General features: G+C 33.5%; 2 protein-coding genes and 1 long non-coding RNA gene across 4 annotated transcripts; 2 read left to right on the top strand and 1 right to left on the bottom strand.

Annotated features, from left to right (window-relative positions):
* Positions 1-2,234: 2,234 nt before the first annotated feature.
* LOC135144652 (inhibitor of Bruton tyrosine kinase) lies at positions 2,235-7,960 on the top strand. The gene is made up of 8 exons (XM_064076703.1): positions 2,235-2,338; positions 2,538-2,885; positions 2,945-3,372; positions 3,965-4,329; positions 4,528-5,692; positions 6,577-7,489; positions 7,542-7,687; positions 7,739-7,960. The coding sequence occupies exons 2-8, from the start codon at positions 2,549-2,551 to the stop codon at positions 7,883-7,885; spliced, it is 3,501 nt and encodes a 1,166-aa protein (XP_063932773.1). The 5' UTR covers positions 2,235-2,338; positions 2,538-2,548; the 3' UTR covers positions 7,886-7,960.
* Positions 7,961-10,026: 2,066 nt separating this feature from the next.
* Positions 10,027-11,168, bottom strand: LOC135144628 (uncharacterized). Its single transcript, XR_010283203.1, has 2 exons — positions 10,381-11,168; positions 10,027-10,332 (listed from the first exon to the last, which is right to left on the bottom strand). It is a non-coding gene; the product is annotated as an uncharacterized LOC135144628 (long non-coding RNA).
* Positions 11,169-13,952: 2,784 nt separating this feature from the next.
* LOC135144626 (ankyrin repeat and LEM domain-containing protein 1-like) lies at positions 13,953-26,412 on the top strand. 2 transcript variants are annotated; one of them, XM_064076665.1, is made up of 6 exons: positions 13,953-14,276; positions 20,010-20,168; positions 20,496-20,740; positions 23,435-24,173; positions 24,424-24,656; positions 25,363-26,412. In XM_064076665.1, the coding sequence occupies exons 1-6, from the start codon at positions 14,194-14,196 to the stop codon at positions 25,992-25,994; spliced, it is 2,091 nt and encodes a 696-aa protein (XP_063932735.1). In that variant the 5' UTR covers positions 13,953-14,193; the 3' UTR covers positions 25,995-26,412. The 2 variants fall into 2 exon arrangements, with proteins under 2 accessions (XP_063932735.1, XP_063932736.1); XM_064076666.1 differs by lacking the exon at positions 13,953-14,276 and adding an exon at positions 18,939-18,961.
* Positions 26,413-27,422: the final 1,010 nt, after the last annotated feature.

Here is a 27,422-nt window from a genome sequence, read left to right as displayed (position 1 = left end):
TTAACCTTGCTTTCACAGTTGAGAGTTCCTAAAATACCTATACTTGTATGTCCAGACCCTAAGGTTCATTTCGTTTCCGTTTACAGTCAGTCCTGTCCTCTCTGTTTATACCAGAGCTATAACTGATGGATTCCTTTTTTATGTAAAGTTAATATTATTTCACAAATGAAAGAATTGGAAAACTATATTTTGTAATTAATGTTCATGTAATAATAATAATAAAACTGTATTTTCCATCACGTGCGTATTTTCTTGGCAAGCTACAACAAAATGCATTACCTCTATCTTTGTTCAAAACATACGGTAATACTTGCAAAAAGAATTTTTCATATGGCTGACGAAGTAAAACATGTGCAAGTACAAAGTATATTTTGTAATCCCAAAATTTTGAAAATTTTGTAATGCGATGATTTTTGAAGATTTGTCTTTAATAGAATTTTAGTTTTGTCAAATTACGGTCAATTTAAAAGTTTGAGTTGAAACTGCAACAATTAAAGACGCACTTTCAAAAATCCACGGTTGTCTTTGATCGTGTTTTTTACTGCTCTCTCACATGTACAAATTACCATTAATAAAAATAAAAAAAAACAGTTTTGGGAAACGATACCCTGTTCCCTACTTTTTCTTAAGCATAAAAAATTAACAACCAGTTATACTCCTAGCCTCAGTACAAGTAGCAAATGAAGATGACATCAAGTGTTGGCCTAACACGAAGAAATTCAGAGGTGTTTTACGTAGATACGCAGAATGTGTACGTACTGGAAAATGTGGGCTAAGACGGTATGCCGACATTATGAACAAAATAATATTACCTAAAGATAAAAAGGGTGAGCTGAATACCGTTATTTATACTGAAGTCTGTTTTAATGTCCGCACGAAACGGGTAAATTATAGAATAATTACACTTTTTTGAAGCTTGGACATATTTATTTCTACCAGTACATAATAATGTTATATCAATGTACTCGTAATTTAAATCAGTTTTACAATAGAAATCATAAAGTTAGAATCATCGTAAACGTTAGAAAAGACCATGTTAGCGGTACCAATATTTGCCAAAATATATTACCCGCCCTTTTTGCCACGTCTGTGGTGTTCATGACCCCCAGTGGAGGTACTTGTAGCGTCTGCGTCTGGATAGGAGGAATGTGGAAACGGAAAGCGCATCCTTAATATTGATGAACGGTCACGGACAACCTGGAAGATAATAATAAAAATAACATAAATAGGCAACTGTTAGAATGGAGTTCAGCATTGAAAAAACAGCTTCACAATAAAGGACTATACAAATAGTATATTATTAGCCAAGGTTGCAGAGCCAAGCATTCTAGACCGAGAGCAAATTAGAACCCGAGACGCGCAGCGTCGAGGGCTCTAAGTGCGAGGTCTAGAAGTGGCTTTGCAACCGTGGTTAATATACTATTTTTTTCACTAGTAGAAACCATAAGACAAACTGAAAAATAAACGTTCAATTTTTTGACGCAACATGATTTTGTTTTGATTTCTAATCAAACTTAATCTAAATCTTCAACACAAAGAAAACCGTTTATTCTTGTCGCTGAGTTAATCATTTTATCTTCTACCGTCTACCAACTACCATGCGTATACTCAAGTAATGTTTGTAGCACACATTTGTTCATTTTTTAAGAAATAATCACATCAAACATTGCGTACATAACCTCAATTTTTCTTTTTGAACCGGTGGTCGCAAAAGTTGAATTTGCTACCTCTAAATGAGTCGACATTTGCATGCTTGATGGCTGCTAGTGAAAAAACAACTTTAAATTACATTATCAGGTAAATAAAAAATTATAGTGACATAAGTTACACCACAGTTATCAGGTTATCACTATCAGCAAGCATAAATAAGGTTACCAAGGTTACGATGCACACGAGTTAACAATTTACATAAATAATTATTATTATTAATTAATAATGCTGGCCCTATTTTTTTTTTATAAAGGCTCACATAAAATATTAATGCTCTTCCACTATCTACATGTATAACATTATTATTTCGCAGTTACGGGGATGAGGGAAGTTAATCGCTGATAAGCCGCCACAAATTTTCAGGAAGTTCCTAAAAATTAAAAGAATCTCATGTTCACCCGAACGCATAGGCAACCCTTTTAGCATTAAAATTACAGAAATGCTACCCGATATAAAATTCTGTAACAATGATGTAATGATGATATATGAGCCTCAAAAGAGGGCAGCACAGAAACGTCATCATTTTGACACTTGTGTAGTTGTCATTGTCAATGCTATATTTGTCAAAATTAAAAATTGGCGATTTAAAAAATTTATGCATTTATTGCATTTGACGGGCAACCAGCAGGTAAATACCGCATTTTTCACTGAAAAATCGACACCATACGCAAAATGTCAACGTCATTACTTACTCTTATGTAATATCCAGTTTCACAACATTATACAATAACCTTGAGCATGTAAACATATGTATACTAATAACATCAACTAAAATTAGAAAAAAATTTTGGTAAACACTCCCTAATTCTACAATTATGCAATGGCAGCTCGAACAAACATGGGTCAAGATGAAACGGCCAGCTGTACTGACCGCTGCAGATCGACTCAGCATGGGGACATCATCACAGCCGCAATCTCTAGACGTAGCGTCTCCGATAATGACCTATGTTCGTACCTCAGCTACATTTGTACCTGTTGCGAAACTGTGAAAGACTCCGTGGGAAGAACTGCTCTCCATGTCGCGGCTTCTTGTGGCCGAATTGACCTAGTTCGCTGGCTAGTACAAAATCGCCACTCCAACATTAATGCTAAGGACGACGAGTCAGGATTTACAGCCTTACATAGAAGCATTTTTTATGGGAAGATTGACGTTGCTGTTGAACTTATCAAATTGGGTAATCCTCACGCGCTCTGTTTATTGCACTTAATATTATTTTTGTTTTATTTTTTATAGGGGCCAATACTAGTTTGTTGGACGCTAATAGCTTGACGATGTTAGACCACGCTATGATGGATGGTTTTGTACCAGAATCTGCTAATTCAGGGGAACTGTATGTTTGGGGTTCGAACTGTAATAATTCTCTAGGACCACAACAATCTCGTTCCACTCCAGAGCTGCTTGATGTTTTCCATAAAAAATATCCTGAAGAATTGATTTGCAAGGTTGGGGTAGAGAAGTTTCATAGTTTAATTGTTACTTCTGCTGGTAGAGTGTACAGTTGTGGGCATGGGCAAGGGGGTAGATTGGGTCTGGGCACCCAACAGACTGTCGTGATACCTGAAATGGTTCATTTTCCTGATACTAGTCATGGGGAATCTGTGATGTGTATTGATGCTGCTATTGCGAGGGACCACAGTATATTTTTGTGTTCTGATGGCAATGTGAGTATCTACAGATTTTTTTTTATTATTGTTTCCTTGGAATAATACCAATTTTATAGTAGGTTTAGGTTACATCATTAAATATCTGAGTAAATTTCTTTTCAACAAGCTCGAAACTGCCATGTAAATGGACTATTACGCTCAAAAAGTAAAAATCTTTCTATAGTTACGATTGTTTCACCATTATCAAAAAATACACGTGTTTATTTTTAGATTTGTTATATCTACTGTCTTCCTGTATAAATAATAGTCTTTCAGTATTTTGACAAATCACGATATCGTATGTACTTTTTTTATGAACTCTTGTTTACTACCCCTACATTTTACACCAAGAGAGCAGTAAAAACACTATCAAAGACAGCCATGGATTTTGGACAATTTGTCTTTGATCGTTGCATTTTCTACTCAAACTTTCAAATTGACAATTGAAACAACTGAGACGGTGAAAATTATATTAAAGACAAATCTGTTGCTCCGTGTAAAAATAGTAAATAAAGGTACGCTGAAAAATGTTTTACTACTTATCTCAGTAAAACGGCAAATTCGCATTAAAAAAAAAACAAATTTGACTCCAATTTTTGTTTTGTTACAGCTATATTCGTGCGGATTAAACACTCATAGAGTACTAGGACTAAGCCCTCCTCCACAACAAGTACTAGTTCCTACTCAACTCAAGCATTTATCTGAAGAAGTAAAATATGTTTGTGCAAGTCCTTACCATTCTGTAGCGTGGGGCCCTAAATGTTTGTACACTTGGGGCTTAAACGCTGGTCAGATAGGTCACAAAATGCGAACCGATGACAAATACGTTACAACACCAAAGGCTGTGAGACTTCTCAACTTTTCTGAAACTGAAATTGTAGCGTTAGATTCGAGTGATGGTGCTATGTCTATATATACAAAAAAGGGCGACATCTATGTGTTGCACGAGTACCAGTGCCGCAAAATCGCATCTAGGTACGCAAAATAACTACAACCAGAGTGGAACGGCTCTCATTTCCTGTCAGTATGAAACGCAAGCGCGAAGTGAGCCATTCCACCCAGGTTGTACACTATTGTATCTACGACCATCATTTTGGTATTCATTTCAATTATTTCATTAATTATTACTAGTTAATAATAGTACAAAAAAAAACTATTTATTTATTTTTGCAGACAATTAAATGTGATACAAGTCAGTATTTTTGGAGGCAAACTTAATACTTCACTCAGTAAAGAATTATCAGCGGAACTCAACAGAGAGTTAAAAGTGGTAGCTCTCACAAACACGGGCAATTTGCTTTTGTGGCAAGAATCCGATTCACAACTATGCAGATGCATTTATTCCTTAAACAGACCAGTCATTGTTAACCAAGTCCGCATCAACAATAGCGGCTTGTTGTTTGTGACAAGAGACGGTGAAGCATTCCAGGGTTTCATTAAACCCCGAAAGAAGAAAACGGTCACAAATAACAACGAAAAAAGTGCTTTTCACAAGTTTTTAGACCGTGAAGACTGCATATCTGTGAAACTGTCAAAGTTCCCTAGAATACATCGAGCTGTGATGATTACCAGTGACGCCAAAGGGCATGATTATTGCGTCATTCAAGTACCTCCATACAAGAGATTCGACGCTCCACAGATCATAGAGTCAGAAATGAAGGAAAATCTCACTAGACTGCTACAAGAATGTCACGAGAATGATGATCTTCATGATGTAGTGTTTCAAGTAGATCATCGTTACTTCCCAGCACATCGCTACATAATGGCTTCCAAAAGTACCTACTTTGAGAAACTTTTGATTGATGGTGATAGCTTGGTAGCACTTGATGGGTACAACCCTATTATTTTTGAGCAATTCCTTACCTATGTGTATAGTGGTGACTGTGATTTATTAAGATGCGGTGAGTGCGAAGACAGATTTAAAAATTTATGTGAGAAACAGAAAGAGAATGATGACAGTGAAGTAAACGTACAAGTGGATGGTAAACTCTCCGCTTTTGAAGTTTATAATAGTAATAAGTTGAAGAACCAAAAACAAGAAAGTAAGCCAAGCAAAATCAAAAATCCCGTTAGGATGTTGCATGAAATGGCTAAGAAGGTTGGGTGTGCAGAGTTGTGTGCAATTTTGAGCAATTACGAGATGCAGAAGTTTGTTATTAGGAAGAAGACGAAAAAGGAAGTTAATTTGAAGCCTTTGCAGTTTGACAAAGTGGCTTTGAGCGAATTCTGTGATGTTACTATCAAATGTGCTGATGGGAAAGAAGTTAAGGCACACAAATGTATTTTAGCCGCACAGAGTGATTATTTTAATAATTTGTTTTCTACAAGGTGGCACGGGGTAAGTTTTTTTTTTTTTTCTAACATTAAGTATTTAATAAAATTCATAGATACATCTATTTGTAATTTTAAAATTCGAGGTGCTTTAAAAATACTGATAGCTAGAAGGGTTTGTGTCTTTCTTGGAAAAATATGGCAAATGTTCCTGATCAGTTTAGCGCACTGTTTATGCCCAAAATCTCCGTGAAACGTAATTGACAGAACCACTTCAGTCTGATGGTCACGCCTTTTCACTAAAAAATTGTTAATTTTAATTGTTCTAAACCGGCTGTGTTCTATGAAATGTTACCATTATCTATACATAAATATATAAGAACCTGAGATAAAACCCCGCATAAAAAATAAAATACGGGAACGAAAAAGATAACTAACTGAAACACGTACATATGTTTGACCCTTGGAATTCCCAACGCAGTAATTATTAAATGCGGACATCGACTCAGTTAGTTGTGTACTTGTCTTCATGTATGAACTATGACTTTAAAAAATACACAACAGGACAAAATGTTCAAAGTCGTATTACAAACTTCATAGTTCTGAAAAAAATACGAACATATAAAGTGGTAAATTTATACCAGTTATGTATTTGAAACTCGTAATACACATGGTATAAACCTAAAAAATTAGGGTTTTAAGAGACAAAAACAACCCAAAAGACCAGAAGTCAAAAGTAGTGTTCATTTTTTTTTGCTTTCATATAACATAAATTAAATAAAAATTTAAAGACGTTATTATCTCCAAAATAATAATAAGACATTTTTCGTAGCTTCTGTGACAAATCAAGCATACTTCAGTGTTTTCAAAGATATTTGTGTATTTAACAGTCATACAAAAGCGAGGTACTTTTACTACTATGCAATAGCTTAAACCGCTTACTTGTTGCAGACTGAAACTAGAACAATAACACTGCCGTGTTCAAGAAGTATTGTAGAAGCTCTACTAGAATATCTCTACACTGATACCCTTTCCTACTTAAACAACAAAGAACAAGACCACCTATTCAAACTAATAATATTAGCCGATCAATTATTCATTACAAGACTGAAAGAACAGTGCGAATATCTTCTATTTCACTGTTTAACGTTGAAAAACTGCGTGCAATTCCTAACTTTCGCCAACTTATATAACGCCCAAAAATTAAAGTATTGCTGCTTGAAATTCATCGTTTCAAATATAGCCCCACTTCTTGAGGTACGCCTCTTTGATGATATTGATGAAGCTTTACTAAAAGAATTAAGCGATTTTTATTTCGAAGACAAAGAAAAAATTTGCTGCCGTGTCATAACACCGTACTCCACTGCACCCCTAGAAGAAGAGATTATTTCTGTTAGCAGCACTTATCCTGTGTCGCTTTTAGAAGAAGTGGAGAAAGTTGTACAAAAAAGTAGCCAGAAGAGGAGGTCCAGAAATCACAAAACCAGTGTAGATTCTAGTCAGAAATCTTTCAAAGAAAACGTCTGTGATGAGAATATTATTCAGTTTCCTGATTCGCCACCAGATGTAAGTTGTAATATTGACCAAGTAGTGCCAAGTAGATTGAGAGCGATAAAACTAGCTGAGGAGAAGATAGAGAGTGAAGATTATCAACCACAGTTTACCAAGTTGGTTTCAAAGAGTAGTGTGGATGCTGATATTTTAGGGACATCCTTTGAGGAATTCCCTTTGCTAAATAGTCCACCGACTTCTTATCCCTTGAGATCGCCTCACAAATACGAAACCAAACACAGGATGGTGAAGATATCTCAAAAACAGAGGAAGAGGTTGTCTTCGGAAAGTGCGACGGAAGTGCCAACACCAGGTATTAGATATTCTTTGTAGCAAGTTACTAGCACAACTAATTCTTATTACAGAAAGTCCTAAAAATCCTTGGAAGATTGTCAGCGAAATTGGCAGTCCTACATCTCTGGAAACCAGTATGAGTGATATTATTTCTTCTGAGAAGAAACAGAAAGAGAATCTAGTTAAGATTAAAAGTAAATTGTTAATTTATACGCAGGTATTGCTACACATTTTTTGTCTTCGCCGATCTGCTGAATCTTATTTTCAGATTGAAGACAAAGCTATTGAAGATCTCTGTAAATTTTACAACGCGGAAAATGTGGATGATGAGTTCATCACTGTGGAACGCGTTAATATGGGTGCTGTGGCTGCGCCTGTGTGGGTTCCAGGTGTTAAAAAGCTGGAATCACAATAATTTTAATCGCATTTTCGAGAAATACATTTATTTTGTTGATTTTATTTTGATTAAAAAAGTTTTTATCTATTTTAACATTTTGTTGCACTTGCTCCCTTTTGAAAGTGAAGATTAAGTCCACATTTATCGTCGTGACCAGTTTCCAAGAAACTATTCTTTTGTGCGCGATAAGAATCAAGAAAAATACAATGGCGCCGAGAATACTGCAATAACATTGTTAAAATAAAGCATGCTAAGAATAACTATTATTATCACTTTTTTTAGAGTATTTTGGTTGTGCGATACTGGTAATGACCAGAAAATACTACAGACTTACGAACTCTTGCATAGTGAGAGTGAAACGCTGCGGACTATCAGTTAGCGATAAAACTACAAATTTATCTTATTTATTCTAGACGCTTTGCATTTGTAGCTCAGTTCGTTACAAGGTTTTAATGATCTCATAATTTGGGACCATAAATTTTTTGTAATAAAAAATGCCCTAAAGTTGTTTAGACAGAACTTCCCTCGCACCGAAAGCACTATCCAAGCCGATCAAATTTTTTAGAGAAATTATAAAAATGAATTTGCGAATTTCAGTTTTTCATAATAAAATTATAAATTATGTGATGACGTCATTAATTTTCTGATAGCGATAAATAGGTATAATAATTTGAACAAAGAAAGTTCATAATAGTATTGTAATTCCAGAATTTCAGGGAAATGTGATGAACTGATTTTTATTTATTCAATAAAATATAATAAACTGCTTCATTCAATAGTGTTAATCCAAATATCCTGCCAAATGTAGACATGTGCATAAAACCGGCGAAAAATTCAACATTTTTTCACTGGCGGCAAAAATCTGGTATTGCAAATAAATATTCACATGAACAATGACAAACACATTCTCGTGCGTTTTTTACAGTTTAATAACTCGACAATAAATGTTCAAATGCATGCTGTAAGAAATTATTAAACCTGCAGAAAATATTCCTTCCTATTTTGAGTCCGCGATGACATTAATTTAACAGATAATAATTTTCCAAGGTCCTTTCAAAATGAATCGATGCTTCAGATTATAGTTTAAATGTCACGAATGAATTATTACAAATCTCAAGTGAAAAATTATGAAGTGTGGATAATGTAAGAATTTAACTGAAAACATCCAAAATTTTGAACTGGGTTAAGCCAAAATTTTCGCGACGTGTTTTACATATATGAACGTTTACTTTGCTGTAGTTAAATTGAATTACAATCATCAACAGTTAAGAATCTTAACATGAACTGAATTTACAAACAATAATTCGTGTTGACGAATTCGCTAAAGTTCACTTCCTAGAGCTATCAACCGAAGTATGATTTTTTTTTCACTATTCTCACAAACAAAACAATTTTACTGGAATAATTTTTTTATTTCTTCAAATGCGTGGCGTTGTTTTTATTTCTTAACTTATCAAACATCATGTGCATATAAACAATTCTAACCAATATATGCGTATAATTAATAAACTACAAGTGTAGACACATAATATTTACATTTTAAACAGTATTTATCTGGTAAAATTTTGAGATGACGTTGCCAAATTTTTGGCGGGAATAACGAAAATAAATTTTTATTAATGATCAAACGACTTTGGGGCTGTCGGATTTTAGTTTCTAAGTTAAATCGTAAATTGTAAATATACACAATTTTGTTTTTTTTTTCCAAAAATCTAAATATCTGAGGAGAAAGAAAAGAGCTGATTGATAAAACAATGGACGTAAAAGACGAAGGGAAAATGTGTCGAATAAATGATATCATATCAAGAAGAAAACAAATAGGACAGAAAAAGTATGGAATCGAAACTTTATTCTAACGTAAAGAAGGCTGCAAGGTTGTGTTATGTTGACGCGAAAACTCATTCATATTAGAATCACCGCAATGGACATAAGAAAAAAAATCTAATACAGTTCTAGATCACATTTGTACAGATAACGTTACAAAGTCCTTTTTTTTTGTTTTGTTGCTAATGATTTCAAATTATTTTTATGTAGGCCACCAACAATATAAGGGAGACTGTTTCCTTCGAAAAATTTAAGCCAATCGAAAAACTGAAATATTTTATTTTTATCCAATAACGATTAAATTACAGCGATTTAATTAGTGCATTTATCGATAATTTAGTTTTAAATTTTTATTTTAAGAAAAAGAACAAGTATAGAAACTACAATTTGAATATAAAATTTTACTGGATACTAATGATGATGGGCTTTTCATGCTGCTTTCATCACTTATTATTCTTTTCGCGTCCATTCCTATAGCTTCTGCTGCCTGTCTTGTCCACTTCGAAATTTGATTTCTTCCTAATGGACAATTTTTGAAAAAACGTTTTGATTTTTCTTTCATCCATGATGAGTTTACAATTAAGAAAAGGCGTTCGACCGTAATATGTTTTCCCCTTTTTTGTTTCAACAATTTGAAAAGCCTGTAAAATTATGATATATTTTTTGAAATAATGCTTTATATGAAATACCTTAAATATTCCAAAGAGTCTTCACAACACCTTCCTTATACTCTTCTCCATCATTGCGCCTCATGTTGAAAGCGAAATCTTTTAGAATTAGAACCAATTCGGATACGGTAGTTTCCTTATTGTTCAGAGTATATTTTCTTTCATCGCAAAATTATTGAAACTGTTTCCATGCAGAATCTCAGGACTTTTTTGTATTCACTGGAGTTAGTTTATTTACTGCGGCGTCTATCACTTGCCCAGAATTTTGCCCAAAACGAGAACTCATTTTGAAACATTTTTTTACGAACAAAACTGTTGATGAATCACCTTAGATACGAGTTCAGTGCAAATGTGATGAACGTCAAAAAACTTTAAAGAAAAATTAATTTTTAAATAAATACAGAATCAAAAGAAAGTTTAGAAGAATTTGAAGTCGGTCAGGTAATGATTTGATAAAATATTATTTTTCCAACTTAAAAAAAAACGTTGAATATCGAAGCGTGTTTGAATAATTAATTGATTAGTGTAAATGAACAATCAGCAATTTTTGACAGATTTGTGCGATAAAAGCCAACTTACGCCCGCATTTGGGTGCTTATAAACAAGATTACGATTCTAAAATAGAATAAAGAATATATTAAAAATATATTCATGAAGCAATGTAGTTGTAAAAAAATATTAATCAATTCTTTATTGTAACCTATGCCCTGCCATGCAAGACGTGTTATTATGCTTGCATTGCAAAGACGAAGAAAGTTCAGCATAAGTAATTTTACAGATTTGTAGTGAACATTATACATAGAAGACGATAAGACACGGACAGTATATACGCTAAGCTTTATCTAACTAAGAGTAAAAGAATGAAAAAAATGTCACCAATAAAATATTAACTGACAAATACAACGTAAACATTTTTATTTTTATACTATTAAAACGGATTTTCTTATAGGTTGAAATTACTAGTAACGTACTGTTTCTTCAATGACGTTTACTATATTTACAACAATACATATAAATGCAATTTCAATTTGGAGTTTTTTCAAATTTTTGGAATCATTTAGGATTAATAAAACAAGAAATTGAGTCTTTAGATATTTCAAAGTGATGGAAGTTCAATGATCAGTGCAGTTTAACAAAAATACTCGAACGTTTTATGGCATCACTTTCCACAAGAATTGTTTTACGAATGAATTCTAAATTTTTTAATTGACACTTACATCAATTATGTCATCGATATATTTTTTTAATGTTTACTTCATTTGTAGCCCTATTTTAAAACAGAATATACAACCTCACGTCATGATGTCACTTTTACACCTTGTAAAATGTTTATTGAACATAAGAAAAGTTTATCACTCTTCGTGTACCTACACATAATTTTAGAAAAAAAATTGTATGTAATGTATTGAAAATTTACGTTGTATCTTCATTTTATTTATTACGTCTAAAAAAAATATTGGACTTTGTTCAAAATTTCCTCTCCGTGTCCACTAATTGCAAAAATAGCTATATTTCAGATAATTTTCATATTAAAATGTTATTTTACGTTATGGAATTTTTATTAATTTGCACTATGCTTGTTAATCTGCTCGCGTTGCGTAAAAATTTTTATAGTCTACATAATATTTACACTATAACAATATTTTTCATTCTTAAGACTTACAGTATAATATAAAAATACAAATAACTATAAAAACAATTACGATAATTTCGGCGGAAATAATGCGTCGGCGACATTAAAAAAAAAAAAACAAAACATTTCAGATACACTTCAGAATTGTCCAAACCATGATAAATATAAAAACATTTACTACATTTTCCGGTATGATGTTTAATAAATAATTTGGTTTCGACCAGTAGTGAATTTTTAAACATTTATAATTAATAAAAAATAATGAAGACACTTCCATTTCAAACTAAAAATGCAAAACAAATTATGTAAAGACTCGTCAATGGCTTTTCCGATTTGTGGATGTTGATGTAGTAATAGTGTATATTTCACGTAATGTATTCAACTCGTTCGTTTGATGTAACAAACTTACGTACTTAATTAAATATTCTAAGTATTATGAAGTCTCTGTGTTCCAAGTCACTCGCAGCGTATCATTCTTATCGTACATAAGCTCAAAAAATCCTTGACATTATTTGATCTGTAACACTACAATATGAATTAAATCTATTTTTTATATATATATAACCATCTGATTCGAATAAAATTTACGAATATTTTTAAGTCTGCTTATTATCAGTATTTTTAAAACAAAATTGAAAATGATTTGACTCGAAGGAGGTGTTAATTTTTACAATATGACATGTTTTTGGAAGAAAATTTAAAAAATCTGCACAGCACCCATTGTCGACGTATTTTTTTCCTTGTGAATTATTTATACCACTACTGATGACAATTTTTTTAATTTATTTTAAACTAAGAGAAGTCCAATAAAAATGCTGCGTAGTTGTAATTTTTTATTTCATTTTTTTAAAGCGTTAATTGCTGTATTAATTATTAAAACAATTTAAATGTTCGACAGATACGGACTTAAAGTGATAACCCGACCAAAAAGCAACTTAGGCGTAACCAAATACATTTTAATAGTTTGATAAAATCATAAATCATTTGTAATAAAAAAAAATGATTAAAAAACTCGATTTTTTCCTATGGATAACAGAATTTAAATTTTCCACAGAATTAGTTAATAAAATTTGTTCACTTTGTAGTAGTTTACGATATCGCGTCCGCCGTCCGACATTGAAAACATGTTTTCTTTAATAAATTATTTTTCGAAGCAATTAATTATGCAATTTATGATGTGTTATTAAAACCTCTAAAGTGATTGATAATTTTTAATGCTTTTACTAGAATTGGATCTAAATTGTGTGTGCAAGGAGCTAAGGTCGCTGGTAAACAATAAAACATGAATAAATTATTTTTAAGTTCAAATCGACTTTGAAAAATGTTGAAAAACCACTTTTATTAATAAAATATAGAAGTATTTTCTTCATACAATAAAGTCAGGCCTAAAATTTGTGTATTTTATAATAAAAGTATTGATTAAAATATAAGCATAAGATAAAATCTGGTCAATAAAAATGTACTTCCGTTTTGTTATAGATAATATCATGTTATTTTAAGAAATAAAGTTTATGGGGTTTCAATGATATATATTAATAAATACATACAAGTACTATTTATTTCCACTCAACAGAAATTTGGGTTTATGTAATAATACGGCAATAATTAAAATTTTCCCACACGATTGTTTTTCTAATACTATTAAATAACACAATTTACGCACGTCTGTCCACCAAATAACAAACTAATTAACAATTAAACCATTTATGACTTTATTTTTGTGTACAATTTTTCTAAATTTAAACCGCAACAAAACAAATCCGCCAAATATAGAACTGGAAACTGAACAAATCCACCAAAATATTTACACTTTTTCTGTCTTATTCGCATATCCGGTGATCGATGACCCTTCGATATCTATATTTATTAGTTATTTTATTACTTTTATTGTCCTGCAGACGGCCCTGAAACTATAGCTCCTCCCACTGCGCATGCGCCGCACCGAAACTTCAAGTTTAAATGTAACTAACCTACAAAAAATGTTTACGTTTTACACACTGCCAAGACGAGCTTTATCGCTTCGATTGGGACAATTTTCTCAATAAATTCAACAACACGGACACTATCCGGCAGATCTAATTTGAGTTTTAGTGGTGACAGTGCTGCTGACAGACTTCTTACTGGAGATCGTCCACTTTCTAATTTAGAAGAGACTTTTTTTTTTGAAGACAATTTTCTTTTTTGTGGTGGGTTATGTGAAAATGAGCATATACAGAGGCAAGAACAAGTACGAAATTTATCTGGCTTCGCTGCTATACGACGCTATCGAGGATACGGATTTGCGGTAATTTTTTTTTTTCTTGTTTCGGTTACTAATAATTTAACACTGCCCTTTAACTGTAGTAGTTGAAGTTTTCGTGGAGAAGCACTAACTAACAACGTTGATTCATGTAATCTAATCACCTACTAATATGTATGAGGTTCATTCGTGACAAGAATGTGGGCTGGGTATTGCCAAAAAGATAGGAGCATTAGTTAATTCGTTTTTGAATTGCATCATCCTCATTCAGTTTGAAAGATTACTACCAATTTGGGTAGGTCAGGAATTGGTGTAAAAATGGATTTAAGTCGGTAGCATGTGCCACGAGACAATTTTTCGTTTTTTTTTTATCTATATACTAATATACCAGTAGCAACTTGTGTTGTGTTGTGTTGTTACTTCCTTTCTGAGTGTAGTTTGTTTCATCTAAACGATTTTATATAAACGGGCAAAATTGAAAATATTTAGCATAATTGCCTTAAAATTTACATTTTAGAATTTTTCAAAATTATAGGCCACTGGATGTGATGGAATTAATTATGTGAAAAATTAACAAAAAAATGGGCGGTAATATTTAAAATTTAAAACATTTTTTTGTGCATTTTCTCTGTGTAACATCAGGTTTATATCTCAGAATATATTTTTTTGCGATTTTTTATGGGCACATTTTTTTTATTTAAACTATGAAGAAATATGTACATACATATATGTATTCTGTAACCTCATTTGACATACACCTGTTAAAACTTTTATGACTTAAACGGCTTAAGCCAAATCACCTTTATAAGTCAAACTGGCTATTGTAAGCTTTCTGGACCCGAACCGCAAGATTATTACTGTCCATTGTTGGCATAATGTAGTTGTGAACTGAGTTAAGTAATACAATAGCCAGTTTGACTTATAAGGGTGGTTTGGCTTAAGCCGCTTAAGTCATAAAAGTTTTAACAAGTGTATCTGAAATGAGGTTACTTTATGTATGTATATCAAATAACAGAAACACGTGGTATAGTACAATCAGGATCCCATTTTGAGATTTTCTTACACAGATAATTACATTACATTAGATTACATTAAAATTTTATAGATATCGTGTGGATATAGCAAGTGTTTACCAAAATTTCGTATCATTCTGCAGTTCTTTTTTTAGAAATTTCGAATTTTTTTATTTATCGAGCTACAACTTAGTCGTACAATAATTTATGACGGAAAAAAACTGAAATTATTTATCAACAAAAGTTCTATATTTTTGGTTATTTTATTTGTTACTTTTCTAGTGTAAGCTAAGTCTGTTAGTAGAGTGATTTTGCCAAATATTCATTTTTTATCGATGTTCACAGTAAAAAATACAGAAATTTAGTATGATTTTAGAAGATTATATAATGTATTTTTTCGAAATTTTGACTTATCAAATCAATATCAGTGTCTTAACACTGACATTGATTCAAAGATTGCGGAACACTATTTGTTTATTTATTTATTCATCCTTTCCAAAAGTTGATGACATGATAAAAAAATGTATTAAATATAAGCTGCCAGATAGAGTAGTTTGTATTTCTGGCAGTGTTTTAATTTTTTTAAAGTTCTTATGTAGGATGTTTCACAAAATGACTATGTGAAATAGGTTACAACTTTTATGAAATTCTAAATATGTTATGGTGCTAAAGTGAACACAGGTTTTACAAAAAATTATACCTAAATAGGCTTTTAAAAAATTCTAATGCATACGTTACGAGTTTTGTTAAAATGCTTTTTTCTACTCCCACATAGTAATCCATGAATTACGAACTGTCTAGCCTCGTAGTAAAACCATAGTTACACCCACTGGCATGTAATGAATGAACAGGCACGTAATATATATGTATTACGTGCCTGTTTGGGTAGTTTCCATAGCAACTATAAATATTTGCTTTCCCAAAAAAAATTCTTCTGAAAGTGATTCTTCATTATAGATCGTAGAAAAAGTATATGACACAACTCTGGTGGTAAGCTAATTACGAACTCATATTACATCACTCGCTCGCTACGCTCGCTCGTGTGTAAACTTCGTTCGTAATTAGCTTCTTACCACCCTCGATATGTAATATACTATTAATCTCCTTGTGTAAACAACTGCCTCGTAATTATAATAAAAAAGTAAGTACGTTTTTATTATGAATTTGTGATTTTTTTTTGACATTTTTTGCCCAAAAATGGGATAATGTAATAAATTGTTAGTTAAACAAACAAGGCCAATTAACTAAAACAATTCAAAAGAATTTTTAGAAATATCAATAGCAATATTTTTTTCAGTATGGATTGCAGAGGAGCAAATGTCAAAAATGAAATTTTAAATGTCCAGAAATTTTGAACTTTTTTAAGTGTTACAAAACTACCATATTTATAAAAATGATAAAATTCAGAAAAACACATTTTGAATTTCTCGCAATAAAAACATATACTTAACTTTAAAAAAAGTATAATCCTGAGGGAAACTTAAAACTTAACAAAATAAAACTCAAAAAGTTGATCTTGAATGTAATTGAAAAAGACAAACACATGTGAGTACTATTACAAACTGAGGAATATAACTTAAAGCGAACAGTTTTTGAGTTACAAACAATGGCAGTTAGCCATCCATAGTGTATTAACTAAGCTTATGGACTTTCGATGTCCTAGTAATATTGGCTTCTTTACAGAAATAAATGTAAACATGGCATTATCTCCACGATAAAAGGCGCCAGTTACGCAAGGGTCTAGAATTTTGACTATCAATTATCAAAACTTCATCTAAATGTAGTTTCTGGAAGGCTCAAAAATTTCATTTCAACACATCTTTTAAATCGTGTCAAGTTATATTCAACAATGGACACATATTTATTCCATACAAAAAAGATGCATTATACTATCCTCAAACGTATTTGGCGTTTATGACTTCACACCAATTTGACTCCCATTATAATTCAATAGGCCGTCACAACCGGATGTCTTAAACCCGCTCACTGATACCTACCTGAAAAGACCTTTTCTGGTAAAAGCACAGGGCAGGACTGAGTTTTGCATTTACCGAAAACTGCGCCTTTCGAGTTTTTTATTTTAAGTAAAAACAAAGTAACTTTGTACTCAATCATTTTTTATTATAGCACAACTATTTACTTATTAACTACTACTGCTTATTTATTGATCGAAATAGTCACTGTCATCATCACTCGACTCTTCTAAATTAATAATTAACGGTGTTATCAACCGTGCCCTGTACTGGTCTTCTTCTTTTGTGGAATGTCGTACACAATTGGCCCACATTTCGGCAGTTATTTTGGAAGCTTCTTCCCTAATTATGTCAATTGTTGCACTACTAAATTTTGGTGCCGTATTATTCCTTCTTATATTATTTTTCATTTGCGACCAGATTAGTTCGATGGGGTTAAATATACAATGGTACGGCGGAAGTCTAATCACCCTAAATCCACGATCTCGCGCCATAGCATCTATTTTATATTGTTTCTCAAATTTTCGAGTGTGTAACACTTCTAATAATTGTGTCTTTGTGTGATTTTCTTCAAAGTATAAATCATGTTCTGTAAGGAAATTTTGAAATTTGAAAATTTTAACAAACAAAATTACTCTGAGTCCGGTCCTTCGCGTCTCGACCGTCCCTGGCACGTCGAAAAGGTCTTTTCAGGTAGGTATCGGTGAGCGGGTTTAAGACATCCGGTTGTGACGGCCTATTGAATTATAATGGGAGTCAAATTGGTGTGAAGTCATAAACGCCAAATATGTTTGAGGATAGTATACTTGAAAAGCATACTAATAAAATTTTATGACATAATTAGGATTATTTGGTTGACAATGCCGAGTCGGCTTTTCGCCGTAGGGTCCTTGTAAACTTATAAACCCTGTCGCGTGCCTACAGAATTTCCTGTGCTGCCCCAAGCAGACGGTCTTTGGCGGTCGTACCTGCATAATTTATGGTTTTAGAGTTTTACGGGTTGGGTTCTTTGACTAAAGTTGTAACATATTATCTGTATGCTTTTAAAGTAATCTTAGTATACTTTAAAAATGTAGGAGGTGTGGTGTCTTTGCCTTGTAACATTAGATGTAATCCCCTTTGTCAGTCATTCAGAGTACTATAAACTGCACGGCCCATTACATTGATATGAGTTCTATAAATAACTTAAAATGTTTAAAATTATAATAATTATCTCCCACAACCTTTATTTTATCGCTGTGCTCTCCTTTAGTAACAATACATGTACAGTAAAACCCGCAAAAAATCCTCATCGTCATCCTTCTCCTTTTCACTCAACTCGAAAAATATGTTTTTGTGTTTTTCACAATTTTGTACTATTGTTTACTGGTCAAAAATCGGCGCGTGATCTTTGTCATCTTTCGCATGTCTCAAATTGCTTTGTTTTTCATGCTTCTAAATTTAGAATTATTTTTATTTATTTGCCGGCCATGAACCTGATCTGTCTAAATTTGAAGCTCCGCTGTAACTAAGAATCAGTTTTCATCATCTTGTTGTCGGCATCAATTGTAATTCGCAAGAACCGATAAGGTCGTTTTTAATGTACGATTTAATTAGTGGGACACAAAGTGCATCGGTTAATTATATTTTATTTAAAATATTATGGCTATCTTTGAAACTCGATTTGAAAAATACGGCCCGAGTTACGTCACGAGGATAAGAAGACAATAAATTTATTAAACTTTGGATGTGAATCCATGTTTTGGTCGGTCTCTTATCACGTAGGCAGCTTCTTATCGGTGCTCAGACGCCAATTACGATAGTTCTTGCGTATTACCACATGTTGCTGGCGGGACGAATTCGCAATCTTTTTCCGGGTGATTTTCGTTTTTTTACTTATTTTATTTTTTGGTTGCGGTTGCAGAATCCTAAGCTAAGAAGTAGCTCGTCCGTTTTAAAATTCTAGACCAATTTGGACGCGCAGTTTAAATAATTTGTTGCGACGATTATTGTTTACGAGCGATTTAATGAAATAGTAAACAAACCACGAGTTCTAGAAGTATGAAGTGATTAATGAAAGTTAATTATTAATTACCGAGAAAAGGAAATGGCCGACAAATTTGATATGTTATCGGAGAATACTCTTATTGATAATTGACGCATTGGCCCTATTATAGTCTGAAAGAGTGTCAAGGGGTCATTCATCATTTTATGGGCTTTAAAAATCACATTGACTCCACGTTATCGCAAAAGGGGTTTTTACAGTTTGGTGTTATTAGTGTGGTGTTTTATGTTTCAAAGTGTATATCTGGTCCTACTTGTATCATAATATATGCATGTGTTTGTCAATACATATTTTTTTAGTAATTTTTTTAAAATTTAAAGAGATATCACTGAGAAGCCATAATAAATATGACCGAATTTTTTTTGTACTCATTTTTCTCTATTTAGTACCTTGTATATTTATTGCATTATTACTATTATTATTATTATTATGTGTATTTAATTAATTATTAAATTGTTATTCAAAGTTCATTTTAAACTATAAGCTAACAACGGTTGCCCCCAATATAATTTAAGCTGAAGTATCAAATAATTACATTTTTATTTTTTAAAAAACTTAAAGTAAAACTCATTTCCTAGCAATATATAAATAGCTTTTGGACGAGTGTTGACCGCATGCATAAATCAAACGAAAATCGTTTAACGTTAATTTAATCTTTGACAGAATCTGTGACAATATTAATTGCTAAAATTAATTGCTTCTAGACAATTTCAATACCATTTCTCAATGTTATAATTATTTTTTACAGCTCCGTCAAAACCCTGCTATCCAAGGGCGCAGATCCAAATTTGATTCTTCCCAAGCGAAAAATCTCCTCTTTCCACTTGATCATAGGCAACGATTCAGAAAAATTCGCCTTGAATGTGACTACCCTGATCTTACAGCACGGAGGAAATCCCAACGTCCAGTAAGTAGCTTCTCTATCTTATTTTTGCGAAAAACAACCGAGTCATCTCAAGGTTCTACTAGTTGAGATATGGGTCAATTAAAACGTTCTTATCGTTGCCAAATATCAGCTGTCGTCGCGTTTCTGCGAACTGCCGTCACTAGCGCCATTCCTGCGTTCCCTTGACAAAAACTAAACATCTCATTTATAGGGTCACTGCATTTATATACACATGTAACGATAATAGCTAATTGGGAACCTAAACACAAGAGATAGTCCGCTGCATGACGCTGCCACGTTATCGTGAAAAAATTGAACGTATGTTAATGTCACTTTCAACCTCTGCAGGTCCGATGACGGTTTAACCCCTATACACATCGCCGCCGCCTGGGGCCGCTATGACCTGCTCAAGCTTCTCCTGGACTGCGGAGGCAGTCCGGAAATCCGAGATATCAACAAAAAGACGGCCCTTCATTACGCCGTGGAGGAGAAATACATGGACTGCTACAACCTCCTCAAGCTTTACGTGACGGACAAAGCTAGCATTATGTGTAGGGAGAAAGAAGACTGCATCAATTACGCCATTAAATTAGGTAAGCTATTTTCTTGCGATTAGTGTGATAGAGAGGTCAGTCAGACTTGTCGCCATGTTAACGCAACGTGCCACCAAATCCGTAATTCATTGATTTTAATTCAACTAAAAATAACGCGATAAGAACGGCATAAACCCGCTTTTGGAGTCTATTTTGCGTCCGAGGTGGCGTTTATCTGTTTTTTGTTATTTCACTCCGCTATAAAATGAAGTCGTAAATTTTTTTTCGGATAAAATTCGCGACAAGGCGAAAAATATTGACGCTGTTTGGTCTGAAGAGCACTTGGGTTGTTTTTCTGGGAGGTGTAGATGGAGATAAGAATTGAAATTGATTAAAGTGTAATTTTCTTGTTATGAAGATGGGTTGATCTTGCTGTTACTGATAGCAGTATCTGTGTCTTTTGTCATTAATTGTACATTTGAATTTGACTTATATAACATTTAACCCACTTTTGATTGGGCTAGAACAACATTAAATCAGTTGTCTGAATAGTAGTTTTTTTCGCAACAGTAATAATAATAAAAAGCGTGTTGTTCAGTTCCATATTTTTAGTTGTGCAAAATTCTTGAAATATTCAACATTGATTGAAAAAGTTGCTCTTCGCAAATGTTCAAAGGAGATTTGGAAAACAACCCTTCAAACAACCTTAACTGATCATTAAATCAGATCCAGTAAGCGTCAGATGTTTCAAGGAGATTCCTTTAGTCCACTGCGGTTCTGTTTATATAGATATAAATAAACTAAGTCACGTGCTATAAATCGTTGATATAAAAATGTATGCAAGTACAAAAAATCGGTTGACCAACTTGTTAAATCCAACAGAGCAAGTTTTTGAAAACAGGAATGTGTTAGTATCTACAGTTATTGAAATGAAGGCAATGCAAGGTTTTCTCAAAATTTTAATTCTGTTACAAATATGATCAATGCATGTCATTATTTGGTCTTGGTACCTGTAATGATACAAGTCTTGCCTGAATGCCTGTCATTTCCGGGTTAGTGGTGGGTCCTAACATATAAATTTTACTTATACCAGTTTGGACGCCCAGTTAGAGATAATTGTTATAATGCAAATTATATGAAATTGGAAACATTTCCACATGTATAAATAATAATGTTCAATTTACTTAGTAAAAAAAGCTTCATTTCAGTAATGATCACTCGCATTTGAAGAGACACAAAACCAAATCTAAACAAGAGTAAAGTATAATCAAATCTTTGTACATGGTAGACACCATCTAACAGATACAACAAAAATTAAAACGACGTTTGAACAGATTCAATATGATAAATATGAACTTGGTATATATGTACTAGGTGGCCAAATTACAGTATTATGTTAGAGCTTTGACCTAACCAGTGAAAAGAAAAGTATACATAATTTTAGAATGTTAGAAAAGGGTGACTTAGTCTATTCAATTGATGATAAACTGACAAGACGACAAATCTTCAAAAATACATCAAATACAGATTTGATCGTGTTTTTTATCAGTCTGTCGGTATTAATTAATTCTAATAAACGGTGTGTGCGAGGTAGACAACCAGTAATTCAAATTCTAACCAGAATCATTTATTATATGTCGTTCACAAATACACACACTATATAAAATATGTACTATTATTAAAACAATTTTTTAAACTAATTAATGAAAGACAATTAGAGAAATTGCCTATTAAAATTTACCATTTTTAATGCCTACTAGATTTTCCCATTAAAATTTTTGTCTTCTATCCAATTATTCTTTAATTCAAATCAGTAGCAAGTCTTGCCTTCTGGTAAAGGATTTTTTCAAATTAAGACAGTGATATTAGTTACGTTCTTAGAATCAGAAGTGTTTCATTATATTACTGGTAAACAACCAAGGCAAAATTGTGAATAGATTCTCAAACGGGACGTTCTAAATAACAGAAAAATGTAAAATGAAAAAATTCAGGAAAAAAAAACTGACAACCACGTACGTGGTATAAAATGCATTGCTTATAGATTTTGTACACCGTTGATTCGAATAAAACAATAGTAGCCTTCAAACCAACAAAGTTTTTCCTGCGTCTCAGGAACAACATGCTTTCCTTTATAATTCAGGTATGTCTGCGTTTCCTCCGATAATTGAAAGTCGAAAGAAATAAAATTGCACTAATATTTTTGCTTATCTTGCTTGACTTTTTTGAGTTTCCTGAAGTTCAGATTTATTAATTGATATAACAACCTCAAAGGTCTCATTATTAATCACATGCTTACTTTTAGGTGTTATACACATGTCGAACCGTAGTTAAACTTTGACATAATTATTACATTATTGAGTAAACAAAATTGTGAACGATAACCACAGTATTAGATACCGATGCGAATATTCTCTTTAAACCAATACTGCTTACGTAACTAACTTTGACGTCGTTATCTCAACTATTAAGTACATTTAATTGGACATAAGTATCGAAATTAATTTTTGTTTATTCGAACTAATTAATTACAGTACGCATCGTTTTCCTCAAATCGCTCCTAAAAATAAAAATAATTGTGGTAAACAATACGCCAAACAAAGTGCCAAGAGGCAAACACTGATTACGTAAATCGGAGTCTATATTTGAGACGATTTTTACTCCATAAATCGAAGTTATTGTTTTCTCTATCATTCTCTCTTTAACAACAATGTTATCAGTGACATTCATAATTAATTTTTTTCTTTTTATTTGCAGATAAAATTCTCGTAAACAATGGTACTACGCTTGGCGAATACGAGATAGTTAATGAATACAAGACTGACAGTATTTTCAAAGACACGCAACAATTACAAGATTTACCGGAGACGGACAGCAAGGAGTATGTTATGAGCTGGTTCAACAGTCTGGATCAGAGCGCCCCCAAAATGAGCAATAAGCTGCATAGCAATGGAAGCACTTCCGGGATTAGCGACGATTCAGGTGATTCCCTTAAGGAATCAGACGAGGAAAGGTACAATCCCGTGGACGTCAAGAATATCTGCTTCCGGAAGGTGTACCGGAAGAAAGTGAAGACTCCCAAGAGCTCGCCGATTAAGACTTCGAACCAAAAGATTAAGAGCAAAATGGACGAGATTATACAATTTTCGAATGAAAGCGGAATCGCTATGCTACCAGACTCCTTGAACATCAAAGAAGAAACACCTTTAAAGAAACTCAGTTTAGATCTGAGCAAAGGTGGGAGAGACACAAGTAGCGATTACGTGACGTGCACATCAGGTATTTCCCCAGATATATTAGAACGCAATATCTTCGATTTCACTAATCTGATGACTAGCGACGATAGCAATAAGAGCCAATTGAGCACGATCACGAAGTCCGAAGGGATCAGCAGCTCGGATTTAAGCTTCATTAGTGTCACCGAGATCTACAAATACGTAGACAAAGAAGAGGGAATCGTTCTGTACGAGAGGAGGTTCCTAAAGACCCCAATAAGGTAAGATTTTGTCACTGAGGCCCAATTTTAAATTGATTTTGCCACATAGCAACACCAGTCAGTTTGCTCATAGCCCAGCAATAATCGCAAACTTGTATAAACGTGCAATTATTCATTTCTAAAAGAGTAGATTGCAATGGTGATTTATAAATTGTTATCGGTTTTGTTCGTACTCACGTTTGTTCAATATGATAGTAGTGAGTCACAATGTTAACATGGAAAGTAATGTTCTGGATGATTCTGATTGCAGTGACGGTAGCGGCAGCGTCAAGTCGTTTGTTTCATCTAAACTACCTTTACCTGAGACTATCGAATATGAAGATCTGGATAACGAGACTCTGAGAAAAGAACTGGCGCTTCGGGGGTATAATCCGGGGCCGATTACGAGTACTACGCGGAGGGTATACTTGCAGAAGCTGAAACAACTGAAGAAATTGCCTCTCCCGGTGAAGAATACCGAAGGCGATGTGGCCGTCACTAGAGGTGAGTCATTAACTTAAAAAATTGGTGTGTAATTGCGGACATGATTTTTTGTAACTGTATTTCATTATCAGAGTCGAGATAAAAATTATTGTTCGTGTACAACTAATATTGACATTGACGTTTTATCAGTATCGGGTGAAATACCTGTCGCTTACGCTCGGGAAGTAATAATAGAATTTTTCCGTTCAAATGGCGTTTCTTCTGCGATATAGGCACTCAAATAATCACAAATGTTAATAGTTTACGGTATTTCTAAACAACCTCTTACAACTAGAGTAGTTTTAACTTTTTTCTGTATCTAATAATTAATGAGATATCAAGAAGTGCACGCTTATTGACTCACCCTGCATATCTCGAATTTATAATTTTTGATAATATTTTTGCTTTGACAATTAAATCTTGACCAATTTGTTTGTATTCAACATATCGTTAAACTCAGCTGTTGTTGACTATTAACCAAGATATCAGCTGCGGAGACACCGGTATAAGTACACACGCAAAACATTCTACGTCATCGTGACGTCCTAAGCTTTCAACACCGCGACCGCCAACTTGATTACTTAATTTTTCCGACATACACCGAAACGTCAGTGTCGATTTTATTTTACCATGTTTTTATTTACCCGTCAATTTTCTCACGTTTACAACAAACTTGTTTTAACTCACCCCAGCAAACCCAATACTTTACAATCCCCTCTTCTTACAGCATACTCCAAAGAGTTGGAGTGGACACTCAAAAACCCCGACTGGCTCAAAGACATTTCCGTCTACAAAACCCTCGATGAGGCGGTTCTGCGTGAGTTCGCCACTCCCGACCCCTCCAGGAAGTGGCGCGAAGGCAACAACAAATCCTCCTTCACTTACCTACTCCTGGACCCTAGACTGACCAATAACTTGCCAGTGAGAGCCGAATCTCTTAAACCCAAAGAAATTTGGGAGACTTTCCTTTCCGCTGTGTTTTACGTTGGCAAAGGAAAGCGATCGAGGCCCTACGACCACATATACGACGCCGTGAACCTCTGGAACCAAGGCATACGTACTTCTGACTGCAAGAAACAGGCGAAGATTTTGGATATATGGAGCGATAACTCCGGAGTCGTGTGCTTACACTTGTTCCAGAACACCATTCCGGTGGAGTCGTACACGCGGGAGGCGGCAATCATAGATGCCTTTAAGGTGGAGAATTTGTGTAACGCCAAGGGTGGGAATTTCTACGGGCTTGCGGCGACGTGGCCGCAGGAGAAGAAGACAATGTTGGGGGTTTATTTGCTGTATAAAGCCATGATGATTTTTTTGAATGAGGGTGAAAGGCAGCTGTGCCCTTCAGACATTAATTGAATGTGTTTTTTATTTATATGTTCTAAATGTTTATTGTATGAGTTTGCAATATTGTTGGTGCAGTTTTATCAAATTTGGGTAGATCGTGAAGCAGTTTTGTAGGTATTAGTGCAGTATTAGTGTCTGTTCGAATCATAGCAGTTTCAGTTTCTTTCACTTAATGCGCCCCATTTTCGCGGTTTGTTGTGTAATTTGATGAAGCTGCAAATACTGGCTGGTTGTAGTTGAAAGTGTAGCAACTATTTCAATCATTTACTTCCATTATTATTTATTTATAAATCATATATTGTCTAGTCTGATAAATTATAAATTTGCTCAACTTTGTTATACTTTATAAGTATATTATTTGGATTTTGACAGTGAAAATTTTATTGTAGATTTGTTACTACTAATTGACAATAAATTTTTATACCAAGAACTCATTATCTTTGACATTTAATCTCCTTGGGTTAATAGCCATGAAAAATAGTGATTCTAACTCCAAATTTCCTGGAAAAGTGCCTGCGAAGCTGTTGTGGATATGGAGCCACTACCTACTAAATAATCTGTATCATTAAAAATAAATAAATGCTATATACTTCGTGGAACTCCTTTTTAACAAATTTAATAATGGGAAATAAGAGAACGAATTTAAATTTAATGTTAGCGCGACACAACCGCAAAATTTATAAATAGTTGTGATAACCCAAACATCCCGCCTTAAACTGACATGTGAAAAAGTTTGAAAAACTGCGAAAATTGAAAAATTCAAAATTTGGCCTTGGCTGTGATCGTCTAACAAAATGGAACCTACGTTGTGTGTGTGTTTTCTTGTGGAGGAATGCGTTCAGATGTAAGTGGTGGACCCCAAGGTTGGAAAAGTACCGCTAAATACTGGTCTAACTCAAAGGAATAAAATGCACGTCCCACATGACCCACAATGTCGTTAATTTGTTCAATCAGGTTTTACAGTTCAAACATGTGCTCGGTTCGAAATAGTATTTAACATTACAAGCATGGTAAAAGGGTTTTTACTGGCGGACAGAAGGAGCCAGTAAAAACCCGTTACCTTGCGTGTATTGTTCAATATTTTATTTGTTTCTCACATGTAAATAACTATTATAAATTATTAAAAACTCTAGAAGGTCCAATATTTGAAGAAACATCGTATATGAGCTTTAGACGTAGGTATTGCCCTGAAAACGCACGTCAGCATGGCACTTGTCATAGCATTTACTGTGTTGTCTAGTTCTGTCATTTAGATTTTTCGATTTATCGTTTTCGATGTATTGAAATGAGTGTGACGCAAGCTATATTACTGAGGAAGCAGTAAGTGAAAATTTACCTGAATTAATTTTGGCTGTCATTGCAACTTATAATAGTTTAAAATGTTTAAAATACATGGCGGTATGAGCACCAGCAGGGCTGTAAAAATTTTACTGACAGCCA

This window comes from Zophobas morio, unplaced genomic scaffold (genome assembly GCF_036711695.1).
Source record: "Zophobas morio isolate AGI-343-1 ecotype UQ-CSIRO unplaced genomic scaffold, CSIRO_AGI_Zmor_V1 ptg000108l, whole genome shotgun sequence".
Lineage (NCBI taxonomy): Eukaryota > Metazoa > Arthropoda > Insecta > Coleoptera > Tenebrionidae > Zophobas > Zophobas morio.
This window is presented reverse-complemented; position numbering and strand designations above follow the sequence as displayed.

Bases quoted from the DNA above. Each gene is read 5' to 3' on its own strand.
- LOC135144652 (XM_064076703.1), top strand. From the start codon at position 2,549: ATGGGTCAAGATGAAACGGCCAGCTGTACTGACCGCTGCAGATCGACT. The intron at 2,886-2,944 runs GTAATCCTCACG...TATTTTTTATAG, and splicing joins TGTTGAACTTATCAAATTGG to GGGCCAATACTAGTTTGTTG. The intron at 3,373-3,964 runs GTGAGTATCTAC...GTTTTGTTACAG, and splicing joins TTTTGTGTTCTGATGGCAAT to CTATATTCGTGCGGATTAAA.
- LOC135144626 (XM_064076665.1), top strand. From the start codon at position 14,194: ATGAGCATATACAGAGGCAAGAACAAGTACGAAATTTATCTGGCTTCG. The intron at 20,741-23,434 runs GTAAGCTATTTT...TTTTATTTGCAG, and splicing joins CAATTACGCCATTAAATTAG to ATAAAATTCTCGTAAACAAT. The intron at 24,657-25,362 runs GTGAGTCATTAA...CTCTTCTTACAG, and splicing joins CGATGTGGCCGTCACTAGAG to CATACTCCAAAGAGTTGGAG.